Genomic DNA, 22,897 nt, shown 5'->3' with positions numbered 1-22,897 from the left:
TCAGGGCCCAGCCTGACTCCCTCCTCTGGCAACCTGCACAGAATTTTGCTTAAAGGTTGCCATTAATTTGATTTTAATTAATTTTTATAATGAAATGTTTTAGAATGTTGGATTATTTGATTGTTGGATTATTTGATTGTTGTTAGCCGCCCTGAGCCCGGCTTCGGCTAGGGAGGGCGGGATATAAATATTATTATTATTATTATTATTATTATTATTATTATTTCTGTGGCTCTTTCCATTGACCCACCAGGCCATATTGGGTGAATCTTAATTTGCAGTCACAGCTTAAAGTTTCAATCACCTGATGCCATATGACATCATGTCACATGACATCAGGTGATTGACAGGTAGACAACCCCACCAGCCTAACCAAGCGGCCTGCACAGAGTTGGCCACTTCGAGTCTAGGTACGTAGTTGTGAATTATGGGGTAGCGGCGGCTGCTGGCCGTGTGAAAAGTATGTAATTGAGATTTTGGCACATGACTATTGTTGCCCAATAGCCAAAGAAGTGCTGCACCGAGACAGGAACACAATCTCTGGTTCTGACCTAGGAAGTGATTACTGCTCCTCTGTAGAGGTTGCTAACAGGTGTTCTGGCAAATCTAGATAGCGAAACTGCATATTGAACTGCAGCCAGGATGAAAGAGCAATTGCTATTGTGCCTAGGATACAGGTGTGGCATATTATATTCCTCTACAAAATGGGATCTATAATCTGCCTTAAGTAGCAGTGTAAAAACAATAAGCAGTATAATAAGAATCTGCCTTGTACAGGATGTTCAAGTGTGTGTACTTCTTTTTGCTATTATGAAAAAGCTCCCATTATATGCATGTCACATTTAAGGTTAGCACATTTATGTATCCATTTCAATCTTAGTACATGAAGTCAATACACTTGATTCAACTTCATTACGCAGCAGTTCGTCTCTCTCTCTCTCTCTCTCTCTCTCTCTCCCCCCCCCCCCCCCATTTTGCAAACACCCTTACAGGATTGCATTCCATTAGTGCCTCAAGCTATTTTATTATAAGATTTGCCAATAAACAACATATTTTTTAAATTTAATTTCCTTTCCAGGCATTGGATTTTGGTGTGAGAATTGTTCTAATGCTGCTTCTTTATTTAGTAAGAAAAAAATACAGTTTGTGGAAGGACTGGTAAAGATTGTATTGGAAGTGCATGCCTGGATAATGAAGGATACTAAAATGCCACACCTCAAGCCTGTTATTATTCTTTAAAAAATATATATTAAAAAATCAGATAAGTTTCTTTGTCTCAGGCCAAGCTGCCAGCATTTTTTTATACTGTTACTGTTGACAATCTTTATGGGATATTGTACCGCACCAGTGGTTTTATCATCCACAGCTCTGCTGTCCTAAGATTCCTTTGAAGGGCATGTGGGGGAGGATGAGAACATCTGTTCAGATAACTGGTATTAGACCTTTTGGGTGGTGTTTTGTCCCTCTTTTCCCTTTTTGATTCAATAGGGTCAAAAGGTCAAAAGGTCTTCCTCTGCCAGTCTGTTCCTGAGAGGGCAGGGCTTCTCCTTCTCCTGGAGAAGCACACAAGTTTGGTCCTGTCTGCAGACGCCAGAAGGAGATAGATGGCAAAAGGCCTGCAGGAGACTTGGAGAACAGAAATTCATGCTAAATAATTCCATTTTGTCATACTTGGGAGATGGGAAGTATTTTCTTGAGTGGTTCCTCCCATTGTTCCCAGAGTGGCTGGGGAAACCCAGCCAGATATGTGGGGTATAAATACAAATTCTTATTCTTATTCTTATTCTTCAGGTGGCTGGCCCTTGTCAGGTGACGATATTCTTCTGTGCTGATGTGTTTATATTTCAGACACGGCCATGCACTGTGCCCATGATAAGGCATGCTGACTTGTACAATAACTTGTGTGTAGCAATTTCAAATAACTTACATGTAGCAATGAATTATCTAATAGTGTGCCACTTGCCTGAAGTTGCCTGTTTTTTTTGCAATCATAAATAATCCTTCAAGGCTCACACTGTCAGAGGTTATACAGCTGTCCAGAATAAGGACTTTTTCTATATGGTGACAATTCCCCAGAGAGCCATCAAATAATACAGGGGGTGACCATTTCGTGCAGAGGTTCCATTCCTGGCCCCCCTCACACATCAGCAGAGTGCGCATAAGCCCGTCCCACCCTGCCCCTCATTCTGCCCTCTTCCGGGTCCAAAAGGACCCACACATTGGCGGTCACACATCAATTGGACATGCACAAAATGGTCACCGTCTGTACCCTAGTCTAGCATTTCAGACAGCAGGGTCTAGATGGTTCAATTTTTAGCCCAGGTTTTTAATAAGCAATAATTGGGATGGTTTTAACTGCTTTGAATGTTTTATTGTATTCATTTGTAATGATACAGCTGTGTTTTAATGTTATTTTACCTGGCTCTTATTTATTCTTGGAAACAGTAATTTTGGCTTCAAAAGTTGGATACAGATCTCAATAATAATTGAAGATCCATTGCTAATGCTTTGTGATTTTCCTCCCAGTTATTGAAATGCTACTTCTAGATAGTGGTTTTCCCTCCCAGAGAGTACTTAAGGGTGCACAGTTCCAGCACCTCTTTTGTTGTTAAAAAGTGTGGGACTTACTTTAACAACTTCATGGTGAGTAACAGCACATCTTTTTTGTTGTAAACATCACACTTTTTAACTGTAACAACTTCATGGTGAGTACCGGCACCTATTTTTCTAGAGAAAAAAAGCACTGCTTCTTAGAATAGTGGGAGTTATGAAATGCAGAAAATGATTATACTTATTGCTATACTTTGCCTCTTGTTGCTTAAAGTTTGCAAGTTTTCTTTTTTTTTTATAAATAATTTTTATTAAAGTTTTGAACAACAAAGAAAGAAAAGAAAAACATACACAATACATATCTCAAAAAGAAGATAACAAAAACACACAAAAAAACAAATTCAACAATAAAAAAACAAAAAACATAACAATTAAAAACAATATCTCTTTTCCATTTCCGTTTTTTAGTTACTTATTTTCTGGACTTCCTCATACCTCCCTCTTTTGTATTCCAATCCAAATTGTTTGTCCAGCAATTTCTTTTCCACTTTTTTAATCCCAATCTTTAACTTTAATATAATATTGAAATATATAACTTCAACTTCTTTAAACCTGATCTTTAGTCTTAGTATCATATAACATTAAAATTTTCCCTCTTCATGTCAAATTTCCATTTCTTTAAACATCTTTAATCCTAATCTTTAATCTTAGTCTATCATTAACTTTAACCTGTACAGCTGGAAACCGCTTATTTTCAGTCCAACATCACTCTAACATTCTTTAATTTTGCAATGTTTCTGAAGATAGTCTTTGAATTTCTTCCAATCTTCCTCCATCGACTCTTCTCCCTGGTCACGGATTCTACCAGTCATTTCCGCCAGTTCCATATAGTCCATAAATTTCATCTGCCATTCCTCCAGCGTGGGAAGTTCTTGTGTCTTCCAATACTTTGCGATGAGTATTCTTGCTGCTGTTGTTGCATACATAAAGAAAGTTCTATCCTTTTTTAACACCATTTGGCCGATAAAGTTTGCAAGTTTTCAGTCACAAAGGACCATTCATATGAAGAGGATCAAAGGTCATTTAAATGAATTTCTGGTTTACATAAACTTATTTACAGCTTGGAGGGATGCGGGTGGTGCTGTGCTCTAAACCACTGAGCCTAGGGCTTGCCGATCGGAAGGTTGGCGGTTCTAATCCCCACGATGGAGTGAGCTCCCGTTGCTTGGTCCCAGCTCCTGCCAACCTAGCAGTTCGAAAGCACGTGAAAGTGCAAATAGATAAATAGGTACTGCTCTGGCGGGAAGGTAAACGGCATTTCCGTGAGCTGCTCTGGTTTCTCCAGAAGCGACTTAGTCATACTGGCCACATGACCCAGAAAAACTGTCTGTGGACAAACGTCGGCTCCCTTGGCCAGTAAAGCAAGAGGAGCTCTGCAACCCCAGAGTCGTTTGTGACTGTCAGGGGTCCGTTACCTTTTTTTATTTACAGCTCAGTCTGATGTGCTGAAGTTTAGAGCTACGGTCTGCTGGTATATGTATTTTAGAATTTATACTTTGTGTGAGCTGGAGAGGTGTGCCGACAGCTAGAATGTTTTAACTTGGAACTGGGACAGGATGGCTTTGAGCACTGACCCTCAGTTCTCATATAAACAGAATCTAAGTGAAATAATGTGTTTGTCCTAGGATGCAGTCTTTGAATAAATGTTGGTGTTTGTACATTTATTAAGTTTAAAACTCTTCCTGTCATCTGGACACTGTCTTCTAGCAATTGGTTGTGATCAGATGATAAACTGATTTATTATGATTTATTATGAGGATGAAGAAGTGAGAAAACAAAGCAGAAGATGGGATGATAAAGGAGACAGACCAAATATATATATATGGTCATGATTTTTTTCTTGTAACTATGTCTGCTGTTTCAGGCTGAGGCTAATCTGGTTTATTTTGTTCAATGTATGGTTTTTTAAAATAAAACAAAGGGAGCAGTACATACCAGTATCATGTAAATTGTAACATAGCTAAATATAGGCATGGTACATAGGCATAATGAAGAATGGGATTAATGTAATGGCTAAGGCTTAACCGAACAAAATTGTGCTGTTAACGGCAAGGTGACATTTGTGAGGTGCTGTACATCAGGTTGATAGTTTTGTGGCCTGAAAGACGGTCAAGTTCTGCATTCTCCTCCAGCTTCCCCTGGGAAAGACTGTAGTTACGATAATTAAAATCTATACATTTAATGGCCTGTGCATTATGTGAAGCTGTTGGTGATTGGATCTAAAAATGTTTCACAGCCTTAGGAAAATCCAATATGCTATATAATCTTTAACTGACATTGATGTTGATTTTGTGATCCTAACGCAACTCAGTCATTACTAGCTTTTTAATACATAACGGTACATCAGCCATTGTGAAAAGGAAAAGCAAAAAAAAAATGATATGGCTCTAAAGAGTTGCCTGGGACAAATAGATGGAAGCTATTTAAAGTAAGTTAATGATGCAGCTTAGCATTTAGAAAGTTAGAGTGGGAGTGTGAATCATTGTCAGAAGAATTGCTAATCACTGTTATTTAAAGCAGTGGTGCACCTTGAGCTTCATTAAATATAAAGTGTTGGTAACGTTTGGAGCTATTATACCTGACAATCGTGGGTGGATGTCTTTTCTCTCTCCCCTGTCCCCAATCCTGCAGTCTTTTCTGTTGTAAGGCAGGAATACTGTCAGCATACGGGTATCCTTCAATATAGGAAACAAATTATTGTGCTCCCTAAGGCTACCAGCATGAGTTTGACCAAACTGCGGGAGGCAGTGGAAGACAGGAGTGCCTGGCGTGCTCTGATCCATGGGGTCACGAAGAGTCAGACACGACTAAACGACTAAACAACAAAAAAGGCATCCTGGCAGCAAATATTTATGTCCTTAGCAGAAAGGCATGGGGTTGGGGGGGGGAGGGTGTGAACAAGTAAAGAGAACAGAAAAATACCACATTGGATCCCAGCTTGCATTGGGCTTCATGGGAAAGCAAAGTGATGTAGAGAATAGTGAAGACTGTCCCTTTTCTGTTCAAACTAACTTGGAGTACCTAGGATCCAGTTTGTGTTGCTTAAGATAGGGTGAGAGGTAATTGTTTCTTGTCCGGTCAGCCTGCACAACTGGGAAGACATATGGTAAAATTGCCCTGCCTTCAGAATAGAGAATAAGGAGGCTCACATCACTCTTGGAGATGCGGGAAGAGAGAGAAAAATAAGGATGAATAAACTCATCCAGTAGCTACTGCATACGGCTCATAATTAATCAAGCTCCCCTGTGTCCTTTAGGGGTTTTCTTGCAGATCCCTGCGGATTTTTCATTGATTGGTTCTATAGCATAAAATATTGGATGCTGAGTGGTCTAAAGTTGCAGACTCAAGCCAAAGCCAACCCTTATGCCACCACGTGTTCCCCTTAAAATGCAAATGAGGTAGTGGGTTTTGCTCCTTGTGTCAGTCACTTAGCATTCTGCTACTCAGAGTAGAATCATAGTATTGTAGAATTGCAAAGGATCATTTAGTCCACCCCCAGCAATGCAGGAATCTCAGCTAAAGCATTCATGACAGATGGCCATCCAACCTCTTAAAAACCTTCAAGGAAGTAGAGTCTACAACCTCCTAAGGAAGACCTTTCCACTGCCAAAGTTTCTCAGAAGAAGCTTTGCTGTTGCCAGTGATAAGGCCCACCCTGAGAAACTGTTGAAAATCTTTTCCTTTTCCTGGATAAATCAAGTGAAATAGCCTTCTTGTTTCCCCCTACAAACAGGGTGGAGAATTTAAAGAGGCCATATACAGTATGTCTAGCTCTAGAAAACACAGTTTTCTTAGCAGCTCACTAAAATACTCATTAGTTTAGATTAATTTCTAAATCACTGTATACATGTAGGCTCTTGTGTGCTGTGGATTTTCCAGTAAAAAAATAGTTTTTGTTTTTCTAACCAGACCCTTCAACCTCTTCTGCAACATTAGATGTTTTCTAATGTCTCATACTACCAATGTGCCAAGAGATAATGTGGAAAGATGGCTGAGAACTGCGGATTTCTTTTTCAAAAATATATATATTCTCCACCTGTGCTAAGCTTTGCCCTATTTTTTCTTAAGTAGGTTTATTTCTGTTTATTTCCAAAGGCAGAATTGCTGAGGTGTGGAGCTTGTACCATTTTATTAATGTTTTTCCCCTCTCTCACTAGACTTTCAAAATGCTCTAGGACTACTTGATATGCATCCTGCCTCTATAATAAAGCCACATCACCTAGTTTATTTTAAAATCTATAAGAAAATCAGTTGACTCATTTCTCCACTACTTGAATGTCATTCATTTTTTAATTTACATATGTGTTAAATTAAATTTTTTGTTGAGCTTGGCTGAGTGCTATGCTTAAAACGAAGTGTTTGGCATGTGTCACAAATTACTTTTATTATGCACATACACCTCTGTGTTACAGGCCTAGTCTTCAATATAAAAGTAGAAAGAATGCAATTTATTTATTGATTCCATTTCTAGCGCATTCATCATGGTTCACACAATCCCAGAGTGAAGAACACTAAAGTCCATACATACATACATACATACATACTTACATACATACATAATGTGTACGCTGCCTTTACATAGTTAAAACCATGCTGAAGGCAGCTTTCAACATGAAAAAAATATTTAATTACAAACATAACAAAAGTAGTTATAAACAATAAAAACATCAAAAAGTACACAACCAAATTGAAACAATTTTCACATAAACCATAATATCTAAAATATAGCTACAAAACATTAATATCAATAACAGCAACAACTCCCATCCAACATACAGAAAAACAACATTTCATTTAAATACAACATATAAAAACAAATATACTAATAGCTGAACCAGTGCCAGATTTACGTATAAGCTAAACATGCTATGGCTTAGGGTCCCACTCTCTTGGAAGCCCCCCCAAAGTTAAAGGGGGGGGGGAACCCCTGGATGTACATTTCCAAAATATAAGATAAAAAACAAATAAAATGAAACCTACATACAGCAACAGTGTTTTGTGTTGTGTAGGCTCCTATGATGTAAGTAATGGGCCCCACCTGCTATATAAAGGCCTGCCATTAGGGCCTCATCAAACCTAAATCCGGCCCTGAGCTGAACCACACCAGCCACTGTAGTAAGATGCTTGGGTAAATCGCCACATTTTTACCTGGCATCGATTCTTCATTAGAGTCGCAGCTGAGAAAGGAGGGCATTCCAGAGTTGTGGGGCCACATACTGTATCTCAGAGACCTGTGGCATCATGAGAAGCACATCCCCACTACGACCTCAAAATCCAGGCAGCTGTAAAAGGGAGCAGGTGATCTTTCAGATACCTGAGTCCCGAGCCATCGAGGGCTTTAGTCAAAACAAGCACTTTAAATCCAGCTTGGCAGCCTGGCAGCAGTCAGTGCTGAGCTTTCTGCATCAGTGTTATATGTTAGTGGTAAGCTGCCCCAGCAAGCAGTCTTGCTGCAGCATTCTGCTTTAACTGCAGGCAAGATAATTTTGCAGGCCTGCTTAGATCTAGTTGAGGCCAAGACAGAGGCACTATCATTGGATCAAAGCAAGGCCAGTCCAGGGCAGAGACTCTGGCTTCTTGCTTCTGTTATTTTGAGTTAGCTTCACATTTGTATCTCAGCCTTCCTCTAATGAGCTCGGTCTGGCAATTACTGGCCCAAGGTCACCACCTGTTCTTCATGGCTGCATTTCGATTCCAGTATGCATCATACAATTTCTTTTTAATATTATTAATGGAGTGGGTGGTCCTAATTTGCCTCATTCTTAAAATGACAATAGCTTTCCTCTACTGATGGGATTCACTATGCCAAAACTTCTGATTAAGTTATCAGGCAATTCTGTGTACAGCAAGTTAGTATCATGTTTGTTTTTATTTTCTGTACAGCTATATTGTAAAAGGTAAAGGGACTCCTGACCATTAGGTCCAGTCATGACCGACTCTGGGGTTGTGGCGCTCATCTCACTTTAGTGGCCGAGGGAGCTGGCGTACAGCTTCCGGGTCATGTGGCCAGCATGACTGAGCCACTTCTGGCGAAACCAGAGCAGCGCACGGAAACGCCGTTTACCTTCCCGCTGGAGCGGTACCTATTTATCTACTCACACTTTGATGTGCTTTTGAACTGCTAGGTTGGCAGGAGCAGGGACCAAGCAACGGGAGCTCACCCCATCGCGGGGATTCGAACCGCCGACCTTCTGATCAGGAAGCCCTAGGCTCTGTGGTTTAACCCCCACAGCGCCACCCGCGTCCCCTAAGGAAAGTCAGCTATATTGAAATTATATTAAATCTCCCCAGGATTTTGACAAGCGAGCTTATATAATTTCTAATACATACTTTTGTAGAAGGTGGTGAAGGTGAAACATATCCAAGCAATATGTTTCTTGGAATAGGCTTGAGAGAGTGTAGCCCAACCTTTGCCATCCAGGTGCCCTCTAGAGGTTTTGAGCTGCAACCCCCAATAGCCCTAGCCAGCATGGGTTCTGGTGTAGTCTCACAAATGTACCATGCAATCCCACCCAGTACAGCCCTGGTTCCAAGAATGTAGAAGATCTTGATTGTGTTTGATTAAGTATTCTCAGCAACTCCTCATTGTATAATTCAATTTTGGTGCTGATTATTTCACGTAAATTTAAGTTGTTTCTGTCGGTAGAGATCTGCACCAATCTGACAGCTTCCAAAAGTATAAAATCAATTGTACATATTTAAATTATGATACCAGCTCTTCAACAAGAATAAACTTCTGCAGTTCATAATTTGCTTTCAATCTTTACTGCTTCAAAGAATGTATTAGCGAGTGCAGTTCAGGAACTGGAGGCCCTGCCCTTTAGCTGTTTCTGCTATAGCATATTAACTACTGGAACTTTGGGCACTATGTATAACAGAGTGTATTCTGGCAAAGTTCCTGCTAAACAGGATCAACAGTAGGCACCAGAAAGAACCCCAAAAGGGCAAGAATCATTGTCCATTCGTTCCAGTGATTGTAGACTTTTAGTTACACAAACAAGGAATTGGTGTTTGTGGCAGCCAAGCACTCCAAAAAACATGATGGAAACCCTACGATCACCTCACCTTCTAGATATGATTCCCTTTATTTTCAAGTGTGGGTGCTGATGTATATGTAGCCAAAATATCACCATCAGTGCACAAGAGATGAGTTATCAGTTGGCCCGGGTGTGTTTTGTAGAAGTACCCCCAAAATGGGAGGGGATCAAAGGAGGGACCACCACCCGAAAAAAGGACTGAGCATGCACAGTGGCAAAGAAATGCTGACTGATTGATGAATGGGTGGGACAGAAAACTGGGTGGAAGATTGCATGGAACAGAATGCAGTATTCTGGAGGAGAGCATGGCTGGCTGCAACACTAAACAGGAGCACTGCTACACTTCCTCATTTTGTTACAGGCCTTACCTGTCTATATTTTTCTCACCTTTTCTCACCTTTTGTCAGAGAAATGACTGTACAGTGGTACCTCGGGTTACATACACTTCAGGTTACATACGCTTCAGGTTACAGACTCCGCTAACCCAGAAATAGTACCTCGGGTTAAGAACTTTGCTTCAGGATGAGAACAGAAATCGTGCTACGGCGGCACAGCGGTAGCGGGAAGCCCCATTAGCTACAGTGGTGCTTCAGGTTAAGAACAGTTTCAGGTTAAGAACGGACCTCCATAACGAATTAAGTACTTAACCCGAGGTACCACTGTATTGTATTGTTTCATCCTTGGCTGCTTATTGTATTCACAATAGTATTTCAACCCTCTTCCTATGGGACCGCATCTCCTGGTATGCCCCACGGAGGACCTTAAGGTCCACAAATGACAACACTTTGGAGGTCCCAAGCTGCAAGGTGGTTAGATTGGTCTCAACTAAGGCCAGGGCCTTTTCAGTACTGGCCCCGACTTGGTGGAATGCTTTGTCACAAGAGACTAGGGCCCTGCGGGACTTGACATCTTTCCGCAGGGCCTGCAAGACAGATCTGTTCCACCTGGCCTTTGGTTTGGACTCAGTCTGATCCTTATGTTTCCCTCATGGTTTTGATCTATGGCCTACTTTTAAAATGAGGCTGCATTTTAAATTGTATTTTAACCTATATTTTAAATTGGTCCCCGCCTCCCATTATGTTTTTATTGCAATTTTACTGGTGTTAGCCACCCTGAGCCCGGCTCTGGCCGGGGAGGGTGGGGTATAAATAAAATTTATTATTATTATTCCTCTTAAAAACTCTTTGTGGCTGGCTGGGGGAACAAAATATGAAGTTTGTTAGATATAATTCTGATGTTGAGGAAGGTGAAAGCCACTTCTTTCTGAGAGATTAGATGGCCACGTATCAGGGATGCTATCATGGTGGATTTCCTGAATTGGCAGAGGATGGGCACTGTGATCCACATCCTGTTTGGAAAATGATCACTGAAATTAAGACTCAAGTTGGACATCAAAGGCAGCAGTCTTTTTTATATTAATATTTGTGTTTGTTTCATTTGTTCCTCTCTAGATGCAGTGTGCATTGTCAGTGCTGCCATGACATTGCCACATACTGTGTCTCACAATGTTGTCCAGTATTGTGCCACTAACTGCGAGACCATGTGGATCAGAGCGGGTGATCCTTGGTATATGGGAGGCCACAGTAATGGCGATGACAGCTATAGCAGCCATGGACTGAGCAGCAGAAAATAATTGGCATGGGATAGTGACAAAAGTACTAGGGGAATTGTAGGTTCTTTTAAAAAAAGGCCTCTGAAGGAAATGTCAGTATGTCTGTTTCAAGAAAAGTGTCAAAAGCCTGGGGAGCTCTGCAGTTCTTCTGTGAGAAAATTCTTTAAATCTCCCTAGTTTTTAGACAAAAGAAAAATGATTTACTTATTTTTAGGACAGACCTAGCCTGGTCCATTTGCTCTTGTTTCTAGAATTCTATCAGCTTTTCTTTAGAGACAAGGACAGACTGTGTGTGTGCTTCCACAATGACAGTAATTTTCTTTATTCAGAATATTTCCCCACTGCTTAACTGCAAATTAATGTTTGTTAATATTTTATAATGTTTAATATTTAATCAAGAATTTTATTCCCTCCTACCCTGAAAGATATGTTGAGACAACACACATTTTTATCAAGCTGATTTGTACATATGGGTGCTGAAAATATAATGGATTCAGTTTATTTCTTTTGAAGCGCAGTTTCAAGAATGAAAAGTGAGAAAAGCAACATCTTGGTACCCGTATGTATTGATTCAAATTGTACTCAGGGCTACACAAAATATAGCAATAATTAAACTTAAAATTGAGTACCAAGGGAAAGAATCATTTATTGGATGTAGTTCTCAGTTTCAAATGCCTGTGTCTGTCCTAAGGGCTATTTGTACTGCTTTCTGTGTAATATTTTATTTAAATGCACTTTTAATGCCTGTATAAACTACCAAGATAAAATTGGATTGTAGAGAAAAGAATGCTGTTCTACTAAACCTCTGTGTGATGCAGAGAAATAAATTTACAATTTTACGAAAGATCACTTCCATCCCTAATGACACTCTTGGGTGTTAAGATGAGCAGAGAGGACTGTCTTGTTAGAAGTTCAGGGTAGAGATCAGGAAAGGACATTATCTGTGATAGCCCGTAAGATGTAGAAGTCCCTTGCCAAAGAGGGTGCCTGTCACTTTCATTATATAATTTGTGTCCTATACTCTGGGTTTTGACATTTGAGATTTATTTTTTTTTAAGGACCCAGACTATTCTTGTGACTGTAATTTGTTTTAAACTTTATTAGTTACTGGTTTTTTTTTTACATTTCTGTAACCTACCCTGAGACCTTGTGGTGAAGGGTGGCTATGAAATTGAAGTAGTAGTCGTAATAATAATGTCTGCTATTAGATTCTACTAATTAAGGGCTACATAGGGAAATGTTGGTTTTCCTGGGATTTGTGGTATTTGGTACTAATTTGCAAACTTACATTATACAAATAATATTCTCATTGGATCAACACTTTTGGTTCACAGTTTATGTAATACAGAGCGAAATGTAACACAGTATCTACCAGATATTAATTCAAGATTTTGGCAAGAGTTCTTCTGAGCTCGGCGAAAAAGATGAACTTCAGAGACTCATTAAAAACTGTGTCAGAGAAGAGGCATACTTTACAAACAAGCTTGGGGGACACACAATTTCGACTGGAGAAACAAATTGAGGAGAAAGAAAATCATTCCTCCTTCACTGCTCTGATTAGATTCACCATCCCCTGTGGCTGATTTTTAATTATTATTTTTTAAAAGTCTTTGAGAAACTGATCTTAACCCTCTGTTTGGGCCCTAAAATGACACTTTGTAAGGAAAGAAAACAGTTGAAAGTTTCTGTGTCATCAGAGTCGGACTAACATCATGCGAAGAAGAAGGAACCTTGTTTGTCTTCTGAAGAAAAGCTCTTCTCCTGTTCAGTCCTAAGACTCCCTGCTCCCAACCCCCAGTTGCTTTGGAAAGGATGTGTCACCTACCTTTCTAGTGCAGCATCTGAAACCAGGGGTATTGGGCAGGCTTTAGAGTGGTGTGTAAATGTTTTAAGGTCGTGATTTAAGAATTACACATGTATTGCTTATGGGGTGCAACTGATAAAACTGGTTGCATGGCTCCCAGAGGCAGCGAAGGAACCAGCCTTCAAACTGATACTAGGATAAGTGTATTTCAAAGTCTGGCAAGTGTTGCCGTACTTTTCGCTGCCCTTGTGGCATCTCGTAGATGTTTACCAGTCCAAGAGCAAATAACAGTAACCCAATCCTGTCTGTCTTTGTTTGCAAAGATTAAGCGGCTTTTATGACAGAGTGGCACAGCAGAACAAACCATTACCATCAGCAAAATATAGGATTTTGTTTGAACTGCCTCCTTGCAAATAATTCAGAGTGCAGCCGCTGTGGTTAGTTCTTGAGAGCAGGATGCTATTGTTATACTGGCACCTTCGCTATACACCTTTAGGCACCAGGCAAAAACATTCCTTTTTAACCAGGCCTTTGCCTGACTTGATCTACATCCTATACCCTTTTAAAAATGCTGGCTCTTTGGGGGATTTTTTTTTAATTGGCTTGTTGTTTTTATTTTGATTTTATGTATTTGATATTTTATGTGAACTGCCCTGAGACCTTCGGGTATAGGGTGGTATATAAATTAAATAAATAAATAAAATAATAAAACAACTTGAAATTATAATTAATAGTGCTTCTGGAAGAAATTCATTTTCCGTTATTGTCTTGTACATTTTTCAAGAAGCAAGGAGTAAGAAGTGGCTTTTGTAATCAGCTTTTAAAACATGCTTGTTTCTAATTGCCCTCCAGGTGAAACGATGAGAATTGCTTCGTCAGAGTTTGCCGATGATCCCTGTTCCTCTGTCAAGCGAGGCACCATGGTCCGGGCAGCACGGGCTCTGCTCTCAGCTGTCACTCGCCTGCTCATCCTGGCTGACATGGCAGATGTCATGAGGCTTTTGTCCCACTTGAAAATCGTAAGACTTCTTCAATACGTTATGCTCTTGTATGCACTGTGGTGGGCAAGTGGTGGAAGGGATATGGTATGCTACATACAAAGGAAGGACAACCAGGTTTATATGGGGCTTGTATTTTGTAGTTGCAAATATTTTGGGGAAGTATCATCATCAAAACCAAATATCCCACCAGTATTACTTCCTAGGCGTAACTCTGGCTTGCTTCTGTTTGGTAGTGGGGGAAATTCTGGATGGCCGCTGCTGGATCTATTCCTTGGGGTTCGGCTTGGCAGCTGTGTACTATATTTATTTGTTTGAATGCAGAAGTGCATCACAAACAGGAATTGGTAGTAAGAGTTGTGGGGGGCAGGAATTTAAGTGTGAGCCCATTGAGATGTATTCAGATGCTCCATCAGACACACCTATTCAACACTGCTGTGTATTCTCTGAAAAGCCATTGCTTTTTCACCATGCTTGGTTAAAGTTTCAAACTGAGAATGGATTTTGTTATGCACATTTAATGTCTACGTAAAACAATAACGACAGCTATTTTTTTGCTTTGTTACACTGGCCATATCATGAATTAATACAGACATCCACACATATTATTGCATGACTAATCCATGTGTACTATGTGTAATGCATCACTGGGCTATGCAGGCTCTTTTCCAGTAGTGTGTTGTCATTGCCTTGTGGACATTATCACATTTAAAAAATAGCCTCATGTGCACAATGAATCACAGACAAATTAATGTAAAGTCACAATAGCTTTATGCTACCCCTAGAATTGAAGGCAGCATCCTTGTATACCAGTTGCTGAGGACCATGAACCGGGGAGAGGACAGTCCTCACTTCCTGCTTTGTGGACTGTTCAGAGGCAGGTTGTAGGCCCTGTGGAAAAACAAGATGCCGGACTAGCCAGGGTTTTGCTCTGATCCAGCAGGGCTCATCTTCCTTTTCTTATTGGGGTGTAGGGGAAGTGGTTTAGCCGTAACAGGTGCACACTGTCTGTGCTTCTTTGAGAGCTGATTTTCAGACTGTCCTGTAACATAAGGAAGCTGTAGACTTACCACCCTCTTGTGGTAAAATTAAAGCACAGCAGTGTGCTTTTGCCTGTGAGCCACAGTATGAAATTAATTACATCCAAATGTCAGAACTCTTTTGACTGGAGATGGAAACAGCGAGTGCTTAATGAATCATCAAAGATGGGGAAAAAATATGAAAACCGCAGAGGAATTGCAGAGCGGCAAATGATTTACTGTGGGTTTGTATTTGGTTTGCCACTGTCTGCCTTCCTGCCTACAGAGGCATGTAACAAAATGCTTTGTAATTGGAGCTAACCAGTGTAATGATTGATTTTTCCCATTCCTTTCTTCATAACTGAGCATTGCTAATTGTGCTGCTGGTGGAAGATCTGTTGTGTAAACTGGACTGAGCAGAATGTTTATAATCTTTTATTTTCTTGATCAGATCCCCCCCCCTTTCTGCCCCCTTCCTTTTCCCCTTCAAATGGCAGTAGAATGTTGTTTCCGAGGCAATGATGCGTTGCAACCTTTAGCTTGGAATGAGAGCTAGGCAGACTCTTCTTGAATTCCCCAGAACTAGGGTTTGCAATGGAAAATGCCAAATCCTCTCCTGCAGGAAGGTGACAGTCCATGCTTTAATGAACACAGTGCTTTTTTACTCAAAAATCAACCACTTTACCCTATAAATATTTGCACAGCTACCAATGCGTGTGTGACCATATTTTTCATTTCCCAATGAAGACTGGTCCAACTCACACAATCTCTTGACACTGCAGACTTTCAAAGTTTGTGTTTGGCCTCAGTCCCCTTTCATACAAAAACTTGAAGAACATGGTTGTGATTACAGAACTCAGTTTTTATAGCTTATCTACAGCCCTCATATTGCTAGACTTGATTGATTAATTTGTGGGCATCATGACACATTAATATTTGGGAACACTTAGTGCGAGGGTAGGAAAGGAAAATATGTAATCATTTATTTTTTTTTTGCTTTCAAGAATCTCTGTAAATCATCATTATCCACTTAATTATATTTTGTTTACACTATTTAAAATTTGGATTACTTTAACTAACTTTTAAACATTAATTTGTTATTACAGCTGTTTCAAGTTAGTTTTGGATATTTCAGCAATAGTCATTTATTTAACACATTTATAATGCCAAGCTTTACATACTCATATATGTTGTATATGTACAATGGAGCTTCCACTCTCACTCCTGCCCCCTCCAGCTTCCACCCCCTAGAATTGGGGGACATTAGATTTGGTTGGTATGCAGGGCTAGGAGAGGAAACACAAGTTTCACTTCAGTAGTAGAACTAAGCTTATGGAACACTGAAGACAGCCCAATATTAAGATACAACTTTCTATACAGACCACCCAGCTGAGACACTAACATAATTTTGGATCCTACCTTGACTAGATTCCTTCCACATCTCTTGTGCCGCAGGCCTCTGCCTTGCTGGAGTAAGAACTGTGAGAAGATGTGAACTACCGTAAAGTAGACCAGGTTTAGACTTCACATCTCAAGATCTTCAAGCAAGTACAATCTGCTTCAACAACAAATAGCTACTTTCATTACTTCCCAATATTTATTCATATCTTCTATTATTGACAGAGTTGGATGAACCATTTTGCTATGTAATTACATGGAAGTTCACCTCATCCCTTACCTGTTAGATCACTACACTCTGCAGGCGAGGGCCTCAAGCAGAGATCAGCTTAATCAGGCGTTTCCTTCTGCAGAATATAGGAATTGGGCTCCAGTTTGGAATTTCCCCCAGTTAAATATTAGACAGGTACTGTTTTTATTCTCTTTTTTGCTGAAGACCTTCCTCTTCCAAAAAAGCCTTTTAAGCGGAGATCTTTTCCAGCCTGCATCTACAATGGAATTATTTTTAAGTGGCTTAATTTTTTTTAATTGTTTTATCTCTTTTGTTTGCACCCTAGGCTCCTTTGGGAGGAAGGGAGGGATATAAATTTAAACTCATATAGCACTACTACAGCCTCTAGAGGTTCCATACTTAGTGAAAAGCAGCAAGATTGTGAGAAACTCTCTAAAGTTATTCATAATATAGAGTGGAAGTTTCTTTCACTTTCTTCACACTTGGATGTGTATTGCCCCCACTGACCATGGGGAGGTCCCATTATACAATTAAAATAAGTGAATGCATCTGTGTATCAGAGAGAAAGATGTGTAAGTTCAGTGTGCTGTGGCTTCTAGATATTACATGTGCTGAGAAACTTTAGTCTCCTGACCCCACTAGAAGCCTTCTACCAATGTGTGTATATTACAGTGGTACCTCGGTTTTCAAACATAAACCATTCCGGAAGACCATTCGAGTTCTGAAATGTTTGAAAACTGAAAATTCAGTAGCTGACAGCTAGGCGTCAGGATCTTGCACTCAGTGGAAGCTGCGTGGCATGTTCAACTTCCGAGGCGTGTTTGAAAACTGAAGCATTTACGTACTTCCGGGTTTATGGCGTTCACAAACTGAAATGTTCAAAAACCGAGGTACCACTGTAGTTCTAAGCTACTTTAAGAGTTCTCTTCAGATCTGCTAATCCCTAATCACATAATCTAGTAATAATAATCAAATTCTTTGAGCGAAACCTGGGATGGATAAAATTGGCTGTGCACTTCAAGAACTTTCTGCATCAATATGACAGGCAGGTAGACATATCATCACCTTTAAGTTAGAGAACATCAACCGAGTACAGTAGAACTGTTCATTGTGCCAAAGGAGATGTTCATAAACTATTATACATAAAAAGAGGATAGCATGGGATAGTCATAGCCAGCTTTAAAAGAATATTACATGCAAAAAGATTTAAAAGTATGATATCAAGAGTTAAAACATATTCTGGGCAGGCTTTTTTCCTCTTGTTTAGTTTCAGAATAAGTCTTCCTTCCTGAATAATTTGTCCTTCCAAAAGAGCCAGAATCATCTTGCCACCCATCCCACAATCTCTATTCCCGCCCACCTTCCATCTCATTTCACTCTTGTGCTATTATCCAAGTTTTGGTGCTGAAGCAAGGCCACTTAGCTCCTGTTTTGCTTCCTATCAATCATGTCTCCTCCTGGCTTCCTGCAAAACCCTTAGGAAACGGTTGGCCCAGTTTGAGGAGAAACGGCTTTAAAAAGCTTGTGATGCATTTCCCTGCAGGTGTTCCACACTGTCAGCTCCCACTGGAGCAGATGGGACCTAGGTAATTCTGTTCACCTTTGGAAATCAGGCTGCTCCAGAGAAATTTCTAATTAATTATGTAGAAGTGTCGCTTGGTAGCAAGCTGGCTGAGCTAACAAAAGACTTTGACCCTAAAAATAAGTCACTTTTTTCCCTGGCACTCATGTCCGGAACAAGCCACTGTTTCAGACATTCTGATGAAATATTTACACCTACACAAATCAAGCAGTGTTACAGAAATGACACTTTGTCCCTTAAATATAGTTTGCTGACATGAACGTAAATTTGAAGTGTTTTGCTGCAAGCCGACTTTCTATTTGTACCTCTACATATATTTCCCTGAAAAGTTTCAGAAGACATGATCTGAGGCAGTTATTCTAAGACAATTGCCTAATTCAACTGACATTTTCCCAAATATGCAATAGAAACATCTAATAGCCTCACAACCTGTTGTTCTATGCTCTCTTTTTCTCTTACACCAACCCACCCACCCCTGGCTGAAGACATTGACATTAATTGAAAAAGGAGGGAAGCTGGTCTGTAATAGAATTTGTCAGCAACTTCATTTGCATAAGAATGGAAGTGATAGTGGTCCTCTTTATCCCAGGATTGTAGCAATTTTCCACGTCACAAAATTAGTATTTTTAGTGGCGGTGAAAAAGCAACTGGAACAAATTGCATGATGATGAGATTCTGGTTTTCACAGTAATTTTCTTAACTGTCATGGCAATCAGGAAGGTTTTGTACCTGCACTTCTTTTAACAGGAATTGAATGAGTTGATGCTATGATTGCTCAGTTATAAGCTGAATACTGTTTACCCGAATACTGAATATTATCTACAGGCACCTATTCAGTTATGCATGTTTTACTGTAGAGCTTGCAGTAGTAGTGGCTTTCCTGTCTCCATCCAGGTAAAGTCTCAAGTGGTGAAGCTGATAAATGGCACTTTGAGGTGCAGAAGCTGCCTGGCCTCTACTGAGAGTGCTGAATGAATAAACTTCCCCAGACTGTAATCCTGATCCCCATTTAGAACAGAAGTGTAACTTCCTCTAAAACAGGTTGACCTGCAGCTACCTATCTGGATGAACCACAGTAGCAAAGAGTACCACCTTATCTGGGTAGAATCTTTTGTTTTCCGTCTTCCAGTCCATTGGCATACCCAAATACTGGTTCAGGACAGCTACAGCCTCACCTCTATCTAATTAATCAGATTTTCACCATTTTTTTTCTTCATCTATGCACTAGTCATCTGCGTCTTGTTCTAATACTTTCAGATCAGGCCAAAGGTTCATCTAGTCAGCATCCTGTTCTTGCAATGGTCAACCAGATGCCTCTTTCCAGAACTGGTAACTGATACTGGGTGTCCATGAGTTAGGAGAGAAAAATAAAGCTTTTCTTTATCCACTCTATCAGCTTGTCAGGGAACTGACATCGGAGCTAGAGGCGGAGGGAAGGCTCTCCGCTACCCACGCCCTCCCTGCGCAGAAGGCTTCTGCGCAGGGAGAGTAGGAGGAGACTTGGCGTCAAACAACTTTTATGTTGGAAAAGGTTTAAGAAACGCCCACTGACGGATTCTGCTAGTGACTGAGGCAGCCACGAAGTGAAGGGCTGTCCAGACAGAAAGGTTTAACAAGGCAACATAGCCAGGAGAGGCGGCAACTTACGCACGAGCAACCTATACACATTACAGCAATCCGTCAGTCCCTGACGTCGCTCGTGCACGGCGACAGGCAGGCAGCATCATGAGCAAAACCGGAGAAGCTGGCGCCACGGAGGGAGCAGCTGGAGTGCAAAATCTGGTGGAGAGGAACCGAGATTTGGAACAGCATGTGGCTCTTCTGACGGCGCGGCTGGATGAAAGGCGGGCTCAGGATGCTCAGGTCAGACCCACCCCCGTAGCAAGGAAGGTACCGGGACTGGTACACAAATTTGGAGGGAAACCCCAGGACTACAGTGCGTTCCGAACGGAAATAGAGTACGCGTTGGAACTGCAACAGAATGATTTTGCAGACGATGGGGAGAGGGTTGCCTATATTGTCGAACATCTGCAGGATGGGGCCAGAGAATGGATCAGGCCCCTAATGGCAATGCAGAATGCCGCCTTGAAAGACCTGAGGAAATTCTTCCAGGCGATGAATGCGATGTATTCCAGTGATTTACAGCAAAGTGTGACTCGGCAGGAACTGATGGGCTGCAAACAGGGGAACCAGTCAGTTAGAGACTACTGGTCACGCTTTGCCATGTTAGTCCACCGGCTCGGATGGGAATTGGACTCTGAACTCATCCCTTTTTGAATAACATTAGTGTGGTGGACCCCAAGACCTTTCAAGCCTACAAAATGACAAACGGTGCAAAAAAAGGCGTGGCAACACCAGCGGAAAGGAGGTCGTCGAGGCAAGAGGATGCTAAGGAAAGTAAAGAAATTAAAGACTATAGCAGTCTGATGGCCGAAATAAGGAAAGAATTCAAAAATAATGAACAATATATTGAGAGAAAATTACTTGAGGTACAGGACACTTTGGATAAGAAATTGGAGGGAGTGGTGGGGGAATTGACAGGAAAGGTTAAAGATTTATCAGTAAGAACTAAGGTTTTGGAAGATTCAATGAAAAAGGTGCAAAAAGATACGAAAATTAGTAAGAAGGAGGTGGATAGAATTGGAGTAGAAGTTAAAGAGATAGAAAGAGTGCAGGAAGAGTTGTTGGACAATATGGCTATGACGCAAATGAGGCAAAATCAAACCAACCTAAAACTGAGGGGTGTACCAGAGACCCCAAATGAGAATATTAGATCTAAAATGATAAAAGAGCTGGCAACTTGGTTAAATAAGAGCGAGGAGGAGGTAAACTGTCATTTAGTAAATATTTTTCGAATAAGACCAAAATCAGACAGAGCCAGAAAGAAAAAGCTGCCAGGTGATGTAATTGTCATGTTCAACACTTTGGAAATAAGAAATGAAATACTGCAACAGAACCACATAAAAAGGTTATATATTGGAGGAAGCCCAATTATTATCTTTAGAGAAATTCCTTCGAGATTTCTTCGAAGGAGAGAGCCATACAAAAAATTAACAAACCAATTGAAGAAGAATGGGATATTGTATAGATGGGAGTTTCCCGAAGGCATTTCATTCTACTTTAAGGAAAAAAGGTTTAAATTAAGCACCAGTATTGAACTCCAAAAATTTGCGAGGAGATACGAGAAGGACCTGGGAAAAGTTGAAGGGGAGGTGGAAAGGGAGGAACGACAGAGAGACGAGGAGGGTGAAGGGAGTGAAGAAGAAGAAAAAGAGGAGAGCTTAACAGGAGAAGGAGAAGAACAAGAGGAGGAAAGCAAGGAACAGTAGTCTCCATTTAATCTAGTTAAATTAGCTAGAATAGTTTAATAGATGGCTTTAAAAACAATAAGCTGGAATGTGAATGGTTTGAACAATAAAAATAAGAGGAATCAGATTGCACATGTATTGTTGAAAAAGAATTGGGATTTAATTTGTCTTCAAGAAACGCATGTTATAGGAAAACACAAGAGAGTATTAAGTAATAAGAGATTGGGATTGGACTTTGTGACCTCCGACAAGGTTAAGAAAAGAGGGGTAGTAATTTATATAAAGGAAAAATATGACCCGCAATTACTGTATAAAGATGAACATGGGAGAGTAGTGGTGGTACAGACGGTGTTTCATGGAGAAAAAATAGTTGTGGTTGGAATATACGCCCCGAATGAGAAAAAATCAGCTTTCTTTTTGGAATTAGATAATATACTAATGGAATGGATGGACCAGAAAATGATATTGATGGATATTGAGATTTTAATGGGGTGGTGACGCCGAATATGGATAGATTAACAAAAAGACAAGATGGGAAAGAAGGTAAACTACCACGATCTTTCTTCAACATGGTAAATAATTTGGGATTGACGGATGTTTGGAGGTTTAAAAACCCTACTGCAAAACAATTCACTTTTTTTTCAAATCCGAATCAGAGCTGGGGGAGGATAGACAGTATTTGGGTCTCGAGGGAATTGGTACAGAATTTAATTAAGTCTGAAATTTGGCCTCGAACTTTATCTGATCATAGTGCGGTTTCCATGGAGTTAAAAGGTAGAGAGGTTAAAACAGCCAGATGGAGAATGAATGAATATTTATTCAATGATCAAAGGATAGTAAATAAGGCTATAGAAACAATTGAAGAATACTTTAGGTGGAATTTAAATGGAGAAACTTCCATAGAGATGGTGTGGGACGCAGGAAAAGCGGTCATGAGGGGTTTTTTGATTCAAAAAAATACCCAATTAAGAAAAGAAAAAGAAAAAAAGAAAGAGCAGATTTTAACACAGATTATGGAAAATGAAAGAAAATTAACTGTTAACCCTAGTGAAGAGAGTTTAAAACAGAACTTAAAAATACTACAAGCTAAATTTGCTACAATAATTAACCAAGAGATAGAGTGGAAAATTAAGAGGATGAATCAAAAGAACTTTGAGTCCGCAAATAAGATAGGGAAATATCTAGCGTGGCAGTTGAGAGAAAGGAAGAAGTTGAGTACGATCAGTAAAATAAAAGAAGGAGATATGATTATGGAAGAACCAAAAGAAATAAAAAGAATATTCCAAAGATATTATAA

At 40.2% G+C, this 22,897-nt stretch overlaps 1 protein-coding gene and 1 long non-coding RNA gene across 8 annotated transcripts in view; one reads left to right on the top strand and one right to left on the bottom strand.

The window, feature by feature from the left end:
- Window positions 1-19,678, bottom strand: part of LOC308485458 — a 51,719-nt gene extending 32,041 nt beyond the window's left edge. The window contains exons 1-2 of one of the 3 annotated variants that reach the window (XR_013990523.1): window positions 19,544-19,678; window positions 16,500-16,618 (exon numbers count right to left, since the gene is read on the bottom strand). This is a non-coding gene — a long non-coding RNA (uncharacterized lncRNA). The other 2 variants (XR_013990524.1, XR_013990525.1) reach the window with 2 other exon arrangements.
- CTNNA2 (catenin alpha 2) overlaps window positions 1-22,897 on the top strand; it is a 528,364-nt gene that overhangs the window by 105,837 nt on the left and 399,630 nt on the right. For all 5 annotated transcript variants that reach the window (XM_081020737.1, XM_081020736.1, XM_081020739.1 and 2 more), the window contains one exon: window positions 13,916-14,082. In XM_081020737.1, coding sequence (XP_080876863.1) covers window positions 13,916-14,082 — 167 coding nt within the window. The remainder of the gene's footprint in view (window positions 1-13,915; window positions 14,083-22,897) is intronic.

This window comes from Podarcis pityusensis, assembly GCF_964106645.2.
Source record: "Podarcis pityusensis genome assembly, chromosome: 9".
Taxonomy (NCBI): Eukaryota; Metazoa; Chordata; class Lepidosauria; order Squamata; family Lacertidae; genus Podarcis; species Podarcis pityusensis.
Note: the sequence above shows the minus strand (reverse complement) of the source record. Positions and strands in the feature narration are given on the sequence as shown.